General features: G+C 41.2%; 1 protein-coding gene across 13 annotated transcripts in view; it reads left to right on the forward strand.

The window, feature by feature from the left end:
* Positions 1 to 19,911, forward strand: part of SCMH1 (Scm polycomb group protein homolog 1) — a 174,632-nt gene that overhangs the window by 94,242 nt on the left and 60,479 nt on the right. For all 13 annotated transcript variants that reach the window (XM_078073309.1, XM_078073318.1, XM_078073316.1 and 10 more), the window contains one exon: positions 1,098 to 1,341. In XM_078073309.1, coding sequence (XP_077929435.1) covers positions 1,098 to 1,341 — 244 coding nt within the window. The remainder of the gene's footprint in view (positions 1 to 1,097; positions 1,342 to 19,911) is intronic.

The following is a 19,911-nucleotide window of genomic DNA, read 5'->3' on the forward strand; positions in this document are numbered from 1 at the left end:
AATCTATAAATTCCCTGGGATTCCAGTCAAAATCCAAATAAGGGTTTTCTGTGGACTTGAAAAGCTGATTCTATGAAACCAGCTTTCATATGAAAGATCATATGAAATTCATGTGAAAGATCAAGGAGAAAGAATAGCCAAAGCCATACTAAAAAATGACAAAGTAGGGGACTTTTTCTACCAGATATCCATTTAATAGGATGGTGTTACTGGTGCAGGATCAGAGTGTAAGACCAGGGAAAGAACAGACTGTACAACACTTTTTGGGAACTTTATCTTTGCAACTACATTGCAAATCCACACTGCTGGAGAGAGTGTGCAATGCTACAACCACTTAGGAGGGCAATTTGACAATATTAATAAAGCATAAGATGTATATACCTCTCCTATAACCCAGAAATTCTACTCTTGCATATGTACCCTAAAGTAACCCTCCCACGTGTGTGCAAAGGAACAGGTGCAAGAATGGTCATTAAAACTCTTGAAATAGTGAACAATTAGAAATGAACTTAAATGTCTGTCAAAAGAGAGTGAATACAATGAATCATGGATCACCACATCAAAAACTAATGATGTATGTATGGTGATTAACATAACATAATAAAATAAAATTTAAAAAAAAGAGAATGAATAAGTAGTGATATACACATATAATGGAATACTGTTAGCACTTGAAATGGATTGGAGCTGGATTTACCAATGTAGGTAAATTTCAAGAACACAATGTTAACGACAAAAAAGTTGTAGAATATGTACAGTATAATACCATTTATATAAAATTTTAAAGTATTCAAATGGATATGAATATATATAGTAAAATATGAAAACGTGCATGAGGAATGGGCACAAAAGGGATTCAGCTTTATTACCTTTTATTTCTTAAAAAAAAGTCTGAATCAAAAATGGTAAAATGTTAGGACTTAAGAAGTAATACTTTGGTACCCTTTGAAATTCGTTTAAAACAAAGACTAACCTTCATTATAAATCTTACAGAGCAGCTGGTCACTTAGTCATCATCCAAATTTGGTAGCGGTCTTTTGGCCCACAGCATCCTCTGTCTTTGCATCTAGGTCTGCATATTTCTGTTTCTCATCTAGGAACCACCATCGCCTTCCCACAACTTCTTCAAAATGGGAATGAAGCTAGAAGCTGTGGACAGGAAGAACCCTCATTTCATTTGCCCAGCCACTATTGGGGAGGTGCGGGGCTCAGAGGTGCTTGTCACCTTTGACGGGTGGCGAGGGGCCTTTGACTACTGGTGCCGCTTCGACTCCCGGGACATCTTCCCTGTGGGCTGGTGCTCCTTGACCGGAGACAACCTACAGCCGCCTGGCACGAAAGGTAAAGGCTCATCTGTGAGCTCTTGAAATCAGGACCCAAGTTGGGAATGGGGATTGCCTGGATCTCCCACGGGCGGTGTCTCTTCGATAAACCTCACTAGTAGGCAACTGAGGTAAAAACCAAAGTCTATCTGAGAGTAATCAGAAACAATAAGAATTAAATGTCAAAGGAAGCTAGATGTGGAGTTTGGGATAAAGTAAAAGTTCCTCGCTCTAAATATCCTGGTTTATTCTCAGGCACCTAGCCTCTCCTCTCTGTCACTCTCGTTCCTGACCTGGTTCGGAGTTTGAGTAGTATCATCTTGGGGTGCACCTCTTGTGTCAGGACTCAGGGGCTTTGTATATGAGCTGGAGTAGCACCATGTCATCAGAACACTTGAGAAGCACTGTAGCACAACGGGAAAAGCATGAGCTCGGCATCAAGACAGACGTAGGTTTGAGTCCCAGCTCTGCCTTTTTTTACCAGCCGCGTGGCTTTGGGCAGTTAGTTCTAAACCCCAAATTCCTCGTCCGTAAGCGAACACCTGCTTCATAAAGTTATTGTGAGGAATAAGTGACATGACATGGGTAAAATGCTTACATAAAATCTGGCAAATAGCCAGTGCTAAACAAATGTTTTTATTATATTGCTGCTATTATTATAGTTATTATATGCTATATTATATTTATTACAATTACTATATAATGTATATTATGCCACATTATTATTATTATGCTATCATAAAAATAACCACTCCCAGTGGAAGAGTATATATAAAATACTGAAGAGTACCACAGAGTAGTTGAACAGTAAATTATATTTCTAATGATGATGATGTTGGACATCATCCAGGATAGACTTTGAGATAGCTGCACCTCATCCCTGATGTCTAAAAGTACTAGTTAATCTGAGGAGCTAGAAAGCCACCCTTTGTATTGTCTGTCAGTCTCTTTTCTAAACCTCTGTCAATTTCACTCGTTCAGGGCGCCCAATATTTATTGAGCACTTAATTGTGAGCTAAGCTGAGAATACAGCAGTTACAAAGATGAAAAACATTTCAGCCCTCCTGGAACTTTTGTTCTAGTGGGATGAGATGGTTGATAAGCACTGAAATCAAGAAATAAACAAGGTGATTTCCGATCGTCAGTTTCTCCTCCGGAATCAAGTATGATGAGGCAGTGGCAGTGGAGGAGTGATCGTGAAGGGAGTTTTTGTTTAATAGCTTTATTGAAGTGTAATTGAAGTGAAACAAATGGCACATATTTAAAGTATGCCATTTGAAAAGTTTCAACATATATGTACATCCATGAAGCCATAACCATAGTCGAGATAATGAGCATATCCATCATGCCCAAAAGTTTCCTTGTTCCTCTTGGTGGAAGGGGGAGATTGTTTAGATACAGTTTCTTTTCAGGAAAATTTGTCTGAAAGGGTGACATTTGAATTGAATGACAAGAAAGAGAATTCCAAGCAGGGAGGGGACACACATACTGTGGTGCTGAGACATGAATGAACGAATGTGTTTCAGGGGCAGAGAGAAGCCTGCTCCTACTGGAATGCACTGTGCGAGGAGGAAAGTGGCAAAACCCGGTAGGACCCCGAAAGCCAGAGTGAGAATTTGGATGTTATTCTAAACATAGTGGGGAATCGTTAGAGGGCACTCTGTAGGGGAGTGACAAGATCTGGTTTACTTTTAAAAAGTCACTTGCACTTGTATCCAGAATTCAACTCAACAATGAAAAAGACAACCCAGTTAAAAAATGGGCAAGGAGTTTGAATAGACATTTCTCCAAAGAAGATACATAAAAGGCCAATAAGCACTGGAAAAGCTACTCTACATCATTAGCCATTAGGGAAATGCAAATCAAAGCCACAAGGAGATACCACTTCACACCCGTGGGTATGGTATCATCAAAAGGCAGTAACAAGTGTTGGCGAGAATGTGGAGGAATTGGAGCTCTCAGACATTGCTAGTGAGATGGTGAAATGGTGTAGCCACTTTGGAAACAGTTTGGAAGTTACTCAAAATGTTAAACATGGAGTTACCTGTGACCTAGCAATACCACTCATGGGTATACACCTAAGAGAATAGAAAACCTTTCCGCAGAAAACTGTATCATGAATGTTCATGGCAGCATTATTCATAGTAGCCAAGAAGTCCAAGTAGCCCACGTATCCACCATGTGACCAACAGACAAATAAAATGTGGTATCTCCATATGAAATACTGTTTGGCATTAAAAAGGAATGAAGTCCCAAAATAATGCTATACCACAGATGTACCTTGAAAAACCTTATTGTAAAAGAAAAAAAGCCAATTACAAAAGACCACACACGGCATGACTGCATTTGTATGGGATGTCCAGAAGAGGCAGAAACACAGAGACAAAAGTAAATTAGTGGTTGCCGGTGACTTGGGGGAGAGGGGAAATGGGAAGTGACTTTGATGAGTGCAGGGATGGTAAATATCTTCTAAAATTAGATAGGGATGGTGTCTGCCATTCTGTATATCTACTAAAAACACTGAATTGTACGCTTTAAGAGGGTGAATCTTATGGTATGTGAAGTATCTATCAATAAAGCTGTTGTTTAAAAAATCACTCGGGCTGCTTATGGAGAATGGGTGGCGCCGTGGAAACTGGACAAGGAAGAGCTGAGGGTTGCTGGGATGAAGTGGGCAGCACTGAGGTGGAGAGCCCTTGAGGTGGGGGCAGGGCGGCGGGGAGGCACACTTCTTGCCTCAGCAAAGTGCTCCTCCTCTCTGTGCTGCAAGAAACAAGTGCCTGAGGTTGCTGGGAGAACTCCATGGCTGTCCCTCCGCAAGCCTGTGAGGCAGTGTCTCTGGGGAAGCCGCAGGAAGAGACGTGCCTCGTGCCTCGGACGTAGTGGCGGAGTCGTTATTGTTTCCTGGAGGCAAACAGGATAACCCTCAGTGCTCCAGGCTGTGGTCAGTGAGTAGGTTGATTTTCTCACTTTCTTGCCTAGAGAATTGTGTTATTTTGATTGGTAAATCTCTTTGAGCCGTTAGGCCATCTTGAGAGCCAGAAGAGCTGGGAGTCTTCGTGGGTGGGCATTCCTTTCTGACTGTGCACCCCGCTGATGAGAAATACGGCTCACTCTGTGGTTGACGCTTCCAGAGGTGTTTGCTGACTGTTTTTCATCCTCTTCTGTGTGTCCGTGGATAGCTCCGATTGGTAACAGAAGGTGACCAGAAGGCCCAGGCTCAGAAGGTGAAGAGAGACCTTCTTCCAGTTGGCATTTCCAGAGTGGGTCGTTCGGTCATCATTCCAGCAGCCAGGGCTCCTCCGATGACCCCCTCGCCCTCCCCCACCCCATACCCTCAGTAGGTTCTGTAGTGTAGCCTTCAGTAACAGCAGAACTTGAGCCACCTCAGTGTCCTGGCTAGGGAGCAAGTGATCCAATGTGGAAAAAATGCGGTTACTCAATTCATTTCTCAAAACAAGATGTTCTGTCTGTGTAAGCCTGTTCTCTTTCTAATCATACTGTCTCCTCCTCCCTTCCTACCTTCTGGTCAGTAGTGGGCAAGTGTTAAAAAACTCAGAGTAACGTGAGATAGTTTCTTGCTCGCAATGAGTAGGAAAAAATAACCAATTTTATTTAATGTTCTTTTACGTGCATTATTTCATTTTATATTCCTGGTAACTTTGAACCAGCTATAATTATTCTCAGATACATTTTATTCATGAGAAAAGTGAAGTCCAGAGGATTAAGTGACTTAGTTCTCTTGATATCTGAGTCTAGAGGGAGAAGTCATGGAGCTCTTCCAGTAGGGCCAGCTGTTAGGGCCATTTAGAGCCATATTGCCTTCACACGTCTCCCCTGTACTCTCCCATTCTCCTTCAGGCTTTCTTCAAAGCTTCATTTGAGACCCTGGACTTTGGCTTCCGGATCCTGATAGGAAATAGGAAAGAAGCCGTGCTGTATATGATGAGAGCTTTGAAATGGGGTCTCGTTCCAACTGGGCCACAAACTTGTGTTATGTCTTTGAGCAAGTGATTCCTAATGTGAGAGGTTGAACTAGGTGACCCTTGAGGGCCCTCCCACCCTGTGATCCTGTCCGTTTCTGCTCTTGGGGATGGGTAACAAGTGACTCCTGTGACTATCTCTGGCTTGATTCCAGGTCCAGCTCACCTACCACCTTGCTCTGCCCCCCACCTGCCTAGGGCTCTGCCTCTCTCTGACTCCTGCATGCCAGCTGTTTCTCCTTAGCTAAGAAGTAGTATCCTTTTTAGAGCTTCTGAACTCCTGGGGCCCAGCCAGCTCTCATAAGCAGCAAATACCAAGCTTGCAACTAATCCAGGGTACTTGGTTATAAAAGGCAGAAGCTTCTTTTTTTTTTTTTGTAAACTCCTCGCTTTTTTTGTGTGTGACTTAACATAAAACTGAAACAGAAGCAAGCTTTACTTTTTAAATTTTAAAAAACAGGGGCACCTGGGGGGCTCAGGTGGTTAAGCATCTGCCTTCGGCTCAGGTCATGATCCCAGGGTCCTGGGATGGAGCCCCACATCGGGCTCCTTGCTCAGCGGGGAGCCTGTTTCTCCCTCTCCCACTGCTGCTCCCCCTGCTTGTGCTCTCTCTTGCTGTCTTTCTCTCCCTGTCAAATAAATAAATAAAATCTTTAAAAAAAATTTTTAAAAACAAAGAGTTCAGTCTACTTGGCATGACTATAATGCTTAATTAGGCTTTTCACCATCATAACCACCCACCTAACTCCCCCTCCCATTGATTTCAAGCTTGGCGAGCCCATTTTAGATTATAGCTTAGCTTCCTATGCAGTTTTACAATAGGAAGAGAACATGAGATACAAGCTATTTCATCTTTACATTTTTATTATAAATTAATATATTGCTATCTGGATTATACTTCAGTCTCTTGTGACTTCACAAAGTGTAAACTGGGTCTGGCTGTTCTCTATATTGCTGATACAAATATGGGAATCCAGGAGAGGTGCTGCCCTTGAGCACACCTGTTGGGGTGAAAGGTCAGCCAGGCCTCCTCTGTCCTTTCATTCCACCCTTTCTACCTGTGACATCATATAAAGAGAACACTTCAAAAGCTGACTCAGTGCTGTGGTTGAGGTACAGGAATTACTCTGGTCTAGAGAGTAAGAATTTGATGCTTAAAAACAAAACTTTCAGAATGTCTCTTCCAATTGTTTCTGTGAAGCATTTAAAAAGTATTTCCCATACTTTATGGATGGCCTCTTCATCTTGTAAAACTACATAGGAAACTATACTATAGTCACTTTGGAACTCTGGGTCAGAACAATGGTTGGTTAAATTGTAATCCTAAACTATGCAGGGAAAAACTAGGGTAGAGGCAAGAATAACACAACCCAGGCTACACTGTAGGTCACAGCATGTAGGTCAGCTGATAGGCTGATTTTCTTCAGCCATCCATCCATTCGTTCAAGTTCTGTCAAGTCACAGCTGAATTCTAGTCACTGGCGTAATTGATGGAGCTTCTCCCTTTAGAGTTTAGTTTGGGGAGCATATAGACAAATAGAGAATTTTAGCTTTGAAGTAATAAAATACAGAAGGGACCATAATCTAGTTTGGAGGATGGAAGGTGAAGGTCAGAAGAGGCTTCCAAAGGAAGTGACATCTAAGCTGAAACCGTAAGAATGGGGAGATAGAGGAAAAATTCTAGCTAGCCGTGGAAACAGAGGAGTGGAGGCCCAAGATTTAAAAAAAAAAAATGTGTTGAGGACCTAAAAAAATGTTTAAACAACTAGATTGCAGAGTGTAAAGAGAGGAATAGAAAGAGGAAAGGCTGGGCAAGTAACACAGGAAGTGCACAGCTCCCCTTTTAGACTGTTCTAAAGATCGGGGTCTTTGTCCTAAAAGCAATGAGAGCCATTGAATGGAGTTTCATTAGTAGAGTCACAGGTCAGATTTGTGTTCTAGAAGAGCCATTCTGGTAGCAATGAGAGGACAGGTGGCTTCCAGAAGCTGGAGGCAGAGATGTCCGTTAATAAGCTGTTACAATATTCCAGTGAAAGAATTGAAGCAGTGACATTGTGGTGAAAAGGACAAAAAGATTGGGGGGCATATTCTTGAATAAAAAGCCAAAATATGAGTTCTTACAGTTCAACTCCTGTTGCAACTATTTTCTTTACATAACAAATAGTTACCCCTACAACACGTAAAATACTGCTAGTTTTTCAGTATAAGCATTAATGAGAGAGCTAAAATTCCTCTTTTTGTTTTGTCTAGGAAGTTAGGATTCATTACTGCCTGGAGTCCTTGTTATATGGACTAATTTATTAATTTCATCTTTATATCCCGCCCCAGCACTTGGCTCAATAATAATTTGTTGAGTGAAATAGATCATGCTATGTATTCTGATTCCATTTCTATTCAACATCTAAAGCCATTATTCACTTAATTACAAAAGTGAGAGTACTACTCTCATTTTAACAGCAGATTAAAATCTATTTAATGTTCTGTTTTTTTAAATTTGGGAAATCTTATGACCAAAAGTAAGAGTGGCAAGGGGCGCCTGGGTGGCTCAGTCAGTTAAGTGACCAGCTCTTGAGTTCAGCTCAGGTCATGATCTTGGGGTCATGGGATGGAGCCCCATGTCAGGCTCTGCGCTGGGCGTGGAGCCTTCTTAAGATTCTCCCTCTCCCTCTCTCCCTCCCCTGCCCCACTCACTCACTCTCTCTCTCTTAAAAAAAAAAAAAGGTAAGAGTGGCAAAGGGCACTCATCTCCAGAAACATTTGTATGGCTCTACACCTGCCCTTCCACCCAACTTCTTTTGCTACTAAGCCACAGCAAACAGGAGAATGTCCTCTCTCTAGGAAACTTCTGGCAGTTGATACGTCCTACTAGTCAGGTGTGTTCACTAACCATGTCAGAAAAGTTGCAGGCACACGGATTAATAAACAAAACAAATTCTTTGGTACCTTTAATGAGGACAGCCTCTGGGCTCTTTGGCTGTTTTCCTTTTTACCCTCTCAGATATTCTGGTTCCAGGCCTTGCCTTTCTTTAATATACCATTTCCTACCCGCACACACTTGCATGCATGCACACACAATCCCTGTCATTATTCCAGCTTTGGCCTTGTACTCGACTCACACCAAGCTCTGGCCTTTATTCATCCGTGTGTCCGGCAGTTATAGAGCAGCCTTTCAGTAATGCTGCACTCAGTGGAGGCTAGGGAGAAGTGCCCACTTCCCAGGTTGATCGAGTAATTGAAATGAGAGACTGGGCGTGCATGTGCCCGGCACTGAGTAGCACATGGCAGATGCCCACCGTGTGCTAGTTCTGTCTGCATTGAGATGCCTGGACGTCCCAAGAAAAGGGAGCTATGCACAGAAGCATTTAAATGCTCTATTTTGGTCAGAAAAAATACACATACTTAGGAGATGAGGTTTGTGCAGTGAACCAGTACTCCCGTAACTGGCTTTCTTGTGATTATATGCTTATGGTACACAGATAGAAATAGGAAAAGAGGGGAATGACATGAGTGACACTAGATCAGGAAGCAGGGATCGGGGTTCTCCCTCTGATTCTAATTATATCTGCCTAAGGGGCAGAAAAGTCCTGCCTCGTGCCCCTCCTCCAGCTTCCTGGAGCTGCTCCTTGGCTCTGCCCACTTCCCTGGCCTTCACCAGCCACAGATGCCTGAGAATGGTAGCAAGTTTTTGGCACATGTAATGAAACAGCTGGTATCTCTCAGACTCCTGCAAATGGTTAGATGTGACTTAAGCACCTCATAGACTTGACCGCACCTGCTGTTGTCTTCAGAGTTCTTAGATCCGTGTAGTTTTCTCTGGCAAGCTTTTATTACAGCACCACTGTGTGCCAATGTCAACGTGCAGAATCCCCTATTTTAAATAAGTGTATGTGGTTTTTAGGAAAGCCGTACTGGATACCAGTAATACAAACCCTCCATAATTACATTCTCTCCCTTAATTAAAGAGATGATTTTTTTTTTTTGAGGACATATCACAGTTCTAATCTCAATAATGACTTACTAAGTAGGAAAGACATAAGCATTCGAGTATATCAGGAAGGTGGGGAAAACTTGGCAAACTCTTAAACAGACCAAAGAAAAAACAAGATTTTGAGGGTGCAACGGCAGGAAGGCAGGGGTTTGACGATAAGCTCTCGGGACTCATTGTCTCACGCTAAGGACAGCTGGAACGTGCTCATGCGATGGACGGTGTGGCTGAGGAGTGTGTGCTTCATCACAGTGTGCTCCATGCTGCCTCTCGGAGGGTCCTGGGTTTCACCAGACCCGTTCGCAGATCTTCTGAAAACACATAGCCCTCCACTTGCAGAAACTGCTCCCAAATCCTCTTACCTATTGCCCTACACAGCTAAGGTCCGTCACTCCTTTGAATGTCAGTAGTAGAAGGTTCTTAAATTTGGCTTGTGGTCCCATCATGCATGATTCTGTTATCCTCTCTTTTCCCCACTCTATAGATTTATCAGCCCAAAATGTCCCCAGGAAAACATGAAAAGTCTTTATAGTTGCAGAGGTCTTCTCTCCATGCTGTAGGAATTAGAGTCAGGAGAGAGAGAAGGAGCTAGATCTGGAGAACTGAAAGTGTTAACTGAGCTAGATCAGAGCAAGAGACAACCCATGCTTTATTAAGTGAACTTGAATTTAGAGGAGTGGAGTTTCAGCCTTGGCATCAACCCAGCTGGCAGCACACAGCTGAACCCAGCCAAGTTGAGCAAAGCTAATAAAGAACACATCCTCTAAGAAACTGTGCCAAGGCCAATGATACACTGCCATGAATGAAAACAAGATCCCAGTCCAGGAAACTGATAAACCAAATGGGTTTCCCCCTGTTCCTTTTTTCTTTTCCATTGTTCATGTTCTAGTCATGTAGACACAAACATACCCCCCCACCACCACACACACACACACAAGCTGGACTTACTTATATTTTACAAATCAGCTTCCAATTCCATATAGTGCATTGTTGCTAGAGAGAGGAGAGATCTGATAATGAATTCTTTTGGGCAGCTAAGACTCCTAACTAAGGATCATTGGAGAAACCTAGAAATCAGCAATACCCTGATGCCCTTCTTTATTATTAGTAGGCATGTTTAGTTCATTATCCTCCATCCTTTATTTGGGGATACACTCTTGTGTTGTTTATTGGTTTCAGGGTAAAATACTGGAAAGAGCATGAACTTCAAAAACCAAAAGATCTAGGTTCAAATCCTAGCTTTAGCTGTGTGCGCTCTGGCAACTTCTGTGAATTCAGTATCTGCATCTTTAAGATATCCAAGTATAATGGTTGTCTCAGGAAAAGGCACTCGTGGGATTGTTTGAGTTGCAAGCTCAAGTAGCTACTTTTCCGTGGAACATCATCATTAATTAAAAGAACAACTGACTTGGGTATTTGGCAGACTCTTTCTCCAAAATTAAGTGAGCTGGTCACTTCAAGGAAGACAACCTATAAGCATTTGCTATAAATGAGAAATTTAAACTTTCAAGTGAAAATCAGATTTGGAGGAAACTTCTGCCCACCAACATGAGCTTATCTTCCCAATATGTGAAGGCTTCAGAGTCACTCTTTGCCATGTTCTCTTCTATCTAGAAGTTGCTTTAGTTAAGATTCAGTTATTGGCCTTAATATTAAATATGAGGTGTCAGGGAAGTAAAAAGGCATAGAAGCCTAGGATCTCAGGGTTAGAGGGAGTTCAGAAGTCATCAAATTCAACTTCTACCTGATTCAGGAGGCTCCTTGAGAGTGTCCCCTGTAACTACATGGCTAACCCTTACTTCAGTTCTTCCAGAGACAGGGAGATTGTAACCTCCCAGAGGTGAACCTTTTCCGTTTGTGATAGCTCTCATGACTACAAACATTCTTTTTGAATTTTGAACTGAAATCTGCTTTCCCCCAGTATCTATCTATTGGCTCTCATTTTGTTTCTTATTTCACCTGAAGCCTTTTTCAGATAGCTCTTGATACTCTTGTTCCTCCAGACCTTTTTTCTCCAGATATCTCTGAAATTGGATAGTTTCTGTGCCCCTCATCAGCTTGGACTTCCTCCTGGACCCATTTCAGCATACACTGTTGTGCCCAGAGCCAACCCCACACATCAGGGATGGTCTGACTAGTGCAGAATGGAGTGGCACTCTCACTTCCCTTAAAGGGGGACCATACTGTCCACCTTCTTGAGGGTAAGGGATTGCGTTGTCTCTCTTTTTATATACTTAAAACGGCTATAGTTGATGCTTAATGTTACCCCTTATCTAGTCTCAGCACAAGTTGAAGCAAACTTCAGGACACAATGGCCATCTTGGAGAAGAGGATTTTCTGGTAGTTTGGGTTTTTTTCTTTGCCACTAAAGGGTAAGGATGGTAAATACAAGATTTGGAACATGCTTTTACAATTCTTTCTTATCACACTATCCAGGTTGTGATACACCTGAGTATTTTCCTCAGGAAAAGTTTTCATCAGATAAAAGGATTCCACTTCTTTCCCAAGGATAGCTTTTCTTCATTCAAACCAGCAGGGATCATATAGTACCAGCTGTGTAGAAACATGGAAGCCGCCCTGAGAGCTGAATTTGCCCATGTACGCATGGCCAATAGAGTGTGCTTTAAAGTGGTCTTATTTGTAACTTTCCATGGAAAAGAATGTAGATCACAAAAATGCTTAACTTTTTGTGTATTTGCTATTTTAATACTACCTTAAACTAACCACCTTTTATAATGTTGTTTGGAAGAATGTTTACTGAGCACCATTTTAGTAAGAAAGGAAATTAACCTTTACAATGCTGCATACAAGGTCCCCAATACAGCCAGCACTTTGATACATTATCTCAGTAAATCTCCCACCCCCACCCTTGCAGGGTTTATATAGTAAAATAGTCCCCTCCTTATCCGCAAGGAATATGTTCCAAGACTCCCAGTGGATGCCTGAAACCTCAGGTGATACTGAACCCTATATATAATGCTTTTTCCTGTACATACATATCTGTAGTAAAGTTTAATTTATGAGTTAGACACAGTAAGAAAGTAATAGTCACTACTAATGAAATAGAACAGTTACAACACTATACTGTAATAAAAGCTCTGTGTATGTGGTGCCTCTCTCTAAGTATATTATTGTTCTGCGCTCACACTTCTTGTGATGAGGTGAGATGATAAAAGGCCTACACGATGAGATGAAGTGAGGGAAACAAGGTGGGCATTGTGATGTAGCGTTAGGTAGTTGACTTTCTGACAATACATCAGGAGGATCATTTGCTTCCAGACTGCATGGGTGGCTCTTAAAGCAAATGGATAAAGGGGAACTACTGTATTTAACCTTGTTTACATATGAAGAAACTGAGCCTCAGGAAGTTTACCAGCAGGAATAAGAAGTGAAATTTGTTAAGTCCCTAGGTCATCTCAGACACAGTGCTTATCATATCCACGTCCTCAAGCTTTATCTCAGTTAAACTTCATAATAACCCATAGCTCAAAGGGGTTACATGATTTGCAAGGACCTGGACCTAGCTCCATGGGTTTCTAACTTCAAAATCCACGTTCTGTTTACTGTACCACACTTTTCTATGCCTCAAACAAGGTTTAGAGATACCCATTAGGTAAATAAGTCTGAGATAATTGTGAATAAGATTGAGTTAATGAATGTTAAAGTATTTGAGAATTGTGAAGTGTGATTCTCATGTGAGAGGTTTCCATCAGTGATTTTGGAAATGCATGGTGAAATCAACCAGAAACTCCAGGGCCCTTTTTCACCCCTGGCAGCTGGGGTGGGGATGAGTTTGAAATGTGTGTGGGGACAGAATGAGAGGGATCAAGAGTGGGAGATAGATCCTTCAAAGCACCAATAGCTAGTTACTGTGCATCTGGATAAGAGAAGTCCGTTTTCCAGGCCAGTCACGACCAGCTGTTCAGCCATAGAAAACGAAATATAGTAGCTCTCACAGGGAAGTCATTCATAATTGAGTAGAGCCACCTGTAGATATTATATAGTTGTGCAGTCAACTATGCCAATTGAGATACTCCGAGGAAATTTAACGTTCATGGAAGTAAAAGGAAGGAGAAAGCCATCTAGGGACACTGGGTAGGATCCCCCAAGGATATTTTGAGTACATGCAAGTTTCTCTGTTTCTTTTTCCTACTCTTGCTATAGCTGTCACTAGCCTGTTTCTGCTTTATACCACCTGGAAGCCTGTTTGGATAGGGGCTGACAACGCCTGTTTAGTTACTTGTACTTTTCAGTGACAGTGTATCACCACACTTATCTTCTTTTTGCTTTCATTTGTTTATGCGTGTCTTTGTTTTCAGAATTATGTTAACATATCTCAAATAAAATAATATTCTCGATTAACTTAGCAGGCGCTAACCCCCAACCCCATCGAAATATTTTAAAAGTGTTAATTTTATTTTCCACATTAACATTGAGGAGTAATTGGATTTTCTTTCTTTTTTTTTTTTTTTTTAAAGATTTTATTTATTTATTTGACACAGAGAGAGAGAGAGATCACAAGCGGGGGGGTGGGGCAGAGGGAGAGGGAGAAGCAGGCTCCTGGCCAAGCAGGGAGCCCGATGCAGGGCTTGATCCCAGGACCCCGGGACCATGACCTGAGCCAAAGGCAGACGCTTAACCAACTGAGCAACCCAGGTGCCCCGGATTTTCTTTATCTTATCTTTCCCAGTAATGCCTGTTGACCTGTACCTGGCTTTTAGTGTAATACGTGATACTAAAAATTGAAAATGCAGTAATTCAAAAATATTTGAGTTCCTACTGTGTTTTGGCCAGTATGCTAGGTATAACAAGGAATATAATTTCATTAGGGGAGATCAGATATAGATAAATAGAATATGAAGTAGAAACAATTGTTGCTGATTTGACTTATCTTCTGCATTCAGTTTCTTTTTTCTCTTTTTCTTTTTTTTTTAAAGATTTTATTTGTCAGAGAGAGCGAGCACAAGCAGGGAGGAGGGGCAGAGGGAGAAGCAGGCTCCCTGCTGAGCAGGGAGCCCTATGCAGGACTCGATCCCAGGACCCTGAGATCATGACCTGAGCTGAAGGCAGACGCTTAACCCACTGAGCCACCCAGGCGCCCCTGCATTCAGTTTAGATTTGAGTATTTTTTAGAACCGTAGAATCCCCTCAGACTTTCAAAATGGAAGGGCCTTTTTAGAGATGTACTTGGTGTGTGACTTTGAACAAGTTATTTGACATCTCTTAGACTGAGTTTCCTCATCTCTAAATTGGAGGTGTAATAGTTCCTACTCACAGAGTTGTAAGGTGTTAGATGAGTTCATATATTAGAACAATGACTGGCACATACTAAGCTCTCCAAAAAATGTGAGTTATTAGTCATTCTAGTCTGATGCTGTTATTTTATAAACAAGGACATTGAGGCCTAGTAAGAGTAAGTCACTTCATTGGATTTTATTTGGGTTAGCTACTAGATGATATGTGTTTTCCCTATGATGATAAATAAGGTGAGTCTTTCATGGGTCATATTAAAAATGTTCAATTTATATGTCTTACATAAATGCTTGTAAGTTACATGTTACATAAGCACTTGTAAAATAGTTGTCAAAAGTAGAACGAAATATTTAAGAGTTACCCAGAAATAAATGAAGTTCAAAATAATATCATTCAGATTAAATCAGTGAAAAGAGGGAAGTTGGGGCGGACCTCTTGGGATTTGTGTCGTTTGCTGAAAGACACCTAGAATTGACAGCCACCTGAAGAAGCGCTTGGGAGGCGCATTTGAGGGGAACTCACATGTACAAGGCACAAGCTAAGAAGGGCATATGTCAGAAAACTAAAATCAGATGAGGTAAGATAATAAGCAGGGCCTGTTCAAAGGGACTTGACCCAGAAAGTAAGAGACCATTGAAGGATTTTAATCAAAGGAGTGACGTGATCATATTTGTACTGTAGGCGGCTCTCTATGACCTGTCATGTAAGGGGTAGAGATAATGGTGGATGCAAGTGAGTTAGAAGCAGGGAAACCAGCGAGTTGGCCATTTCAGTGATTAAGGCAAGAGATGATGAGAATCTGATTTAAGGTAGTGGCAGGTGGGATTGGAGTGAAAGAAATGAATTTGAAACATTCAGGGGACAATTTCTCTGGGAAAAGCCATGCTCTTCTTGAGCCAAATTCCTTTACTCTCTCAGTGCTACAGAATCTTAGAACTGGAAGCAGTCTAAGATAAGATGCGGGGAAATCATGGACTTGATGTCAAACTAAGTAAATAGAATAAATGCTAAGTTAGACCATGTTATCAGCAGAATATGCCAGATCTAAGCGTAGGCGGATAGAAAAACTAGAAAACTAAATCTGAAATCAGTCAACAGTTGCAAATCAAGAAGACCAGTTGTTCAGATGAATTTGTGATGAAAGATACAGTTTCTCCTAACCTTAAAGGCACAGCACTCTGAGCCAGTTCCTGACAGGCTAACTTGATTTCTAGACATACTTTTTATTTCAAAGACACTAAAATAATGACTGTACATCCATTGTTTTAGGTAAGGTATCCTTGCCCTTTCCTATACTTAAACATAGTGCACATTGCCAGATTTGGAGCAGAACTGAAGGTTCCCAGAGCGATTAAAAACTAACATGTGAAGAAATGGCATTTCTTTGAACTAGGTTAAAAGGCTAGAAATTGCTGCTAATGTGTGCATCCCCTAAAGCAGCTGGTCCCAGATACTGCCCAAATTACTCTCTGTGAAGTAGAAAGCATTAGAATGGTTTCATACTAATTATCAGCATGAGGAGATTGAGCACAAAAAAAGCAGGGGAGAGGGAGACAGGACACTGGCCTGTCTCGTACTGTTCAGCCTTGAGTGGGCCCACTTCAGTCTCAGGACAGGACTCCCATTGGCTGTATCTTCTGCTATCACAGTGATGCAGGGTCCCAGAACCATCAGGATCACAAGTACCATTCTGCCATGGGTGCCCCTTTGCTGCTTTCCTCTCTTCCTTTCTCTTTTCAGCCCTTCCCAACCTGCTCTGCCCCTCTACCCCCTGTGTAGCAGCATAGTAATAAACGGTTCACTAGAATCAGGAGGGAAAGAGGCTAATGTTTATTGAATACCATGTAGCCAGCGCTGTAGTGGTCCCATCCTACGTTATTTCATGTTACCTTGACAGTAGCCCCTTAGGTGAGTACTACTATCTATTTTACAAATGAGGAAACCACAGTGCAAAGAAGTGAAGAAGTGACTTCCTCAAAATCACACATCGTGTTCACATGTCGCTGGTTCCACTCCAGCGTTGCCATTAACTTCCTGGGAGATTTTAAGCAAGTATTTTTTTCTCTATAATCTTTAGTTTCTCCTTCTTTTAAAAAGAAGATTAGGGGCACCTGGTGGCTCAGTTGGTTAAATGTCTGCCTTCGGCTCAGGTCATGATCCCAGGGTCCTGGGATCAAGCCCCGCATCGGGCTCCTTGCTTGGCGGGAAGCCTGCTTCTCCCTCTCCCACTCCCCCTGCTTGTGTTCCCTCTCTCACTGTGTCTCTCTGTCAAATAAATAAATAAAATCTTTAAAAAAAAAAAGAGATTAAACTACATGATATGCAAAGTCCCTGCCAACTCTAAATACTCTAAGACTCCGTTTTGGGTAAATCATCCAGTTAGTAATTGGAATAAGGCATTAGTGTCTGTTTGTTCATATAATTGTATTTGTTATTGGACCTGGTCTGCTCATCTGAGCTTCCCATCTCCCTCCTCTCTTTTGCCGTTGTTAACAACTTATATATTTTATTCTGATTTTTATTCTTTATAAAAAATTTTTTTGAAATACAGTTCAGGCACATTGAATATTAAATTTTATAGTTTTTCACTTAACATGTCATTGCCTGGTTCTGTGTTATTGTACAATCTTTATAGCCAACATTTTTAGTGATTACATAATTTGAATGGATATGTGGCTGTTTACTTAATTATTCCCCTAGTTTGATGGTCCAAATTTTCTTTTATAATAATGCTTTGATAAACATGCAAGCATTTTTTTTCAGTGCTACAGAACATATCCTTAAGTCAGCTTCCCAGAAATGCAAGATTAAATCAAAGAGTTAGAATATGTTTAAGGTTCTTGGCTGCACAGAGTCAAGTGTGCTCATTTTAAAAATAAACCTTTGCGTGTTAAACCAAGAACCTTCTGCTTAACAGCAACCAGAAAACAGGATCCTAATGGCAATTTTGTTTCTGCTTCCCTCATGTTTTGGAGTAGGAAACAGAGCCACTGAGCTGAGGTCATTATTGCTATATACCAATTACAGTGTTTCCACAATAGAAATTGTTACAAATCAGAAAGAAGTAGGTAAAATTTTTGCCAATTTTCTGCCATTCCACGTGTATACTGGGTATACCCAGAGTTGACTATGGGACTACAAATATTCCCTAGGGAAGAGAATATACATAGTATGTCGAAGACAAGTGCCGTAAGCTTTGGGGACTACATGGAATGCTCTGTTCTTGGAGTTTGTATTCTGCTAGGGAAATAAGATATGAACCACTGAAAAAGCAATCTAAGCAAACCAAAACCCTAGAATCGAATGCTGGATTATGAGCTACATTATAATTCCTCAGCTAAGATTTATTGAGCGCCTACCAAGTATAAAGGGTGATTCTAGGAGGTGGCAATAACAGCATTGCCCTTAGAAATTTCTGTGCTAGCTGGGGGGGAGACAGAAAATAAATAGCAAGTGATAATTTCTCTGTAGAAAGATTGAGAAAAGGGAAGGAGGGAAATGGAGTGTGCCAGGGGGCGGGGGAGGCAGGGGGTGAGTGGAGGTATTATGTTATATAGGATGATCAGGCAAAACCTCACTGAAAGGTGCCTTATGGATAACTGGGCAAAAGAAATTCTTTCCAGGCCAAATTTAAGTGCACAAAAGCAATAGAGAGTTTAGTGCCACAGTTCTCAAACTGTGGTCCTTGGATCGTTAGCATCCCCAAGATGCTTCCACGGGATCTGAGGTCAAAAGTATTTTCATAGTAATACTAACACTATTTGCCTTTTTCACTGGGTTGATATTTGCGTTGACGATGCAAACACAACAGTGAGTAAAAGTAAAACTGCTGGCACCTTGGCACAAATTAAGGCAATGGCCACTCATGGGGGCAGGGTGGAGAAGCCAGACTCACTAAGCGTGTTCTCGATGAAGCAGTAAAATCTGTTAATTTTACCAAATTCCAATCTTTGAGTACATGTCTTTTTAATATTCTGTATGGGGAAATGAGAAGTATGAAGAAAGCAGCTGTGTTGCACACCAAAGTACTTGGTTGCCTGTAGAAAAAGCACTTGTATAATTGAGCTGTCAGCTGAATTACTTACTGTTTTTATTGATCACCTTTTTTCCTTGAAAGAATGACTAACAGGCAAACTTATTTTTTATGGTTTTTCAGATTTGGTATTTGGCCAGACATTTTCTCAAAAATGAACTAAGGGAGCCTGCCATTTCAAGGGAAACGATTAGTAGCATTTGTTGACAGTGATAAAACTCAAGCTTTCAAATGTAAATTTGAATTTTGGAAAATGTGTGTCCGCCACCATGATCTTGACAGCTTTCCAGTACTTAATACAGACTTTTCTGATAGAATTATGATGATGTCAAGTATTGTGAATTTTTGATACTGCATAATAAATGTGCCAACGCTGGGAAATCTGCATAACTCAGTGAAACAATATTTTCCAAATGACCAATGCATGATGTTACAAAATCATGCATGCATACTTTGGATGGAAGACCCATTCAAAGCATAAGGTTGACCAATGGATTTTAACATTAACAGAATATGAAAAGTTCATCAGTAAGGTTTCAAATTCCATGTTTCAGGCGCCTGGGTGGCTCCGTTGTTAAGCATCTGCCTTCGGCTCAGGTCATGATCCCAGAGTCCTGGGATCGAGCCCCGCATTGGCCTCCCTGCTCAGCGGGAAGCCTGCTTCTCCCTCTCCCACTCCCCCTGCTTGTGTTCCCTCTCTCACTGTCTCTCTCTGTCAAATAAATAAATAAAATCTTTAAAAAAAAAATTCCATGTTTTAACTAACATTTAAGAAACTACCACTTGTTGAGTTTTGGTATAGTATTAAAGGAGAATATCCACAATTATATGAAAATCATATTTAAACACACCTCCCTTTTCCAACTACGTATCTCCATGAATCTATATTTTCTTTATATACTTCACATATTTCAGCCAAAAGGATACATAGCAATAAATTAATGCAGAAGTAGAGAATCCAGCTGTCTTTTTTTTTTTTTTTTTAGATTTTATTTATTTTTCGAGAGAGAGAGAACAAGCAGGGGGTAGCAGCAGAGGCAGAAGGAGAAGCAGGCTCCATGCTAAGCAGGGAGCCCGATGTGGGACTCGATCCCAGGACCCTGGGATCATAACCTGAGCCAAAGGCAGACACTTAACCCACTGAGCCACCAAGGCACCCATCCAGCTGTCTTCTATATTAGGTCAGACATTAAAGAGATTTTCAAAAATGTAAAACAATGCCATTCTCACTAAATTCTTTTCTTTTGGAAGACACATTTTCATAAAAATATATTGTATAAACGTGTTTTATTAAGTTAAAATTAATATGTTTAAAATTTCTCAGTTTTAATTTCT

Source organism: Halichoerus grypus, chromosome 5 (assembly GCF_964656455.1).
Source record: "Halichoerus grypus chromosome 5, mHalGry1.hap1.1, whole genome shotgun sequence".
NCBI classification, from domain to species: Eukaryota; Metazoa; Chordata; class Mammalia; order Carnivora; family Phocidae; genus Halichoerus; species Halichoerus grypus.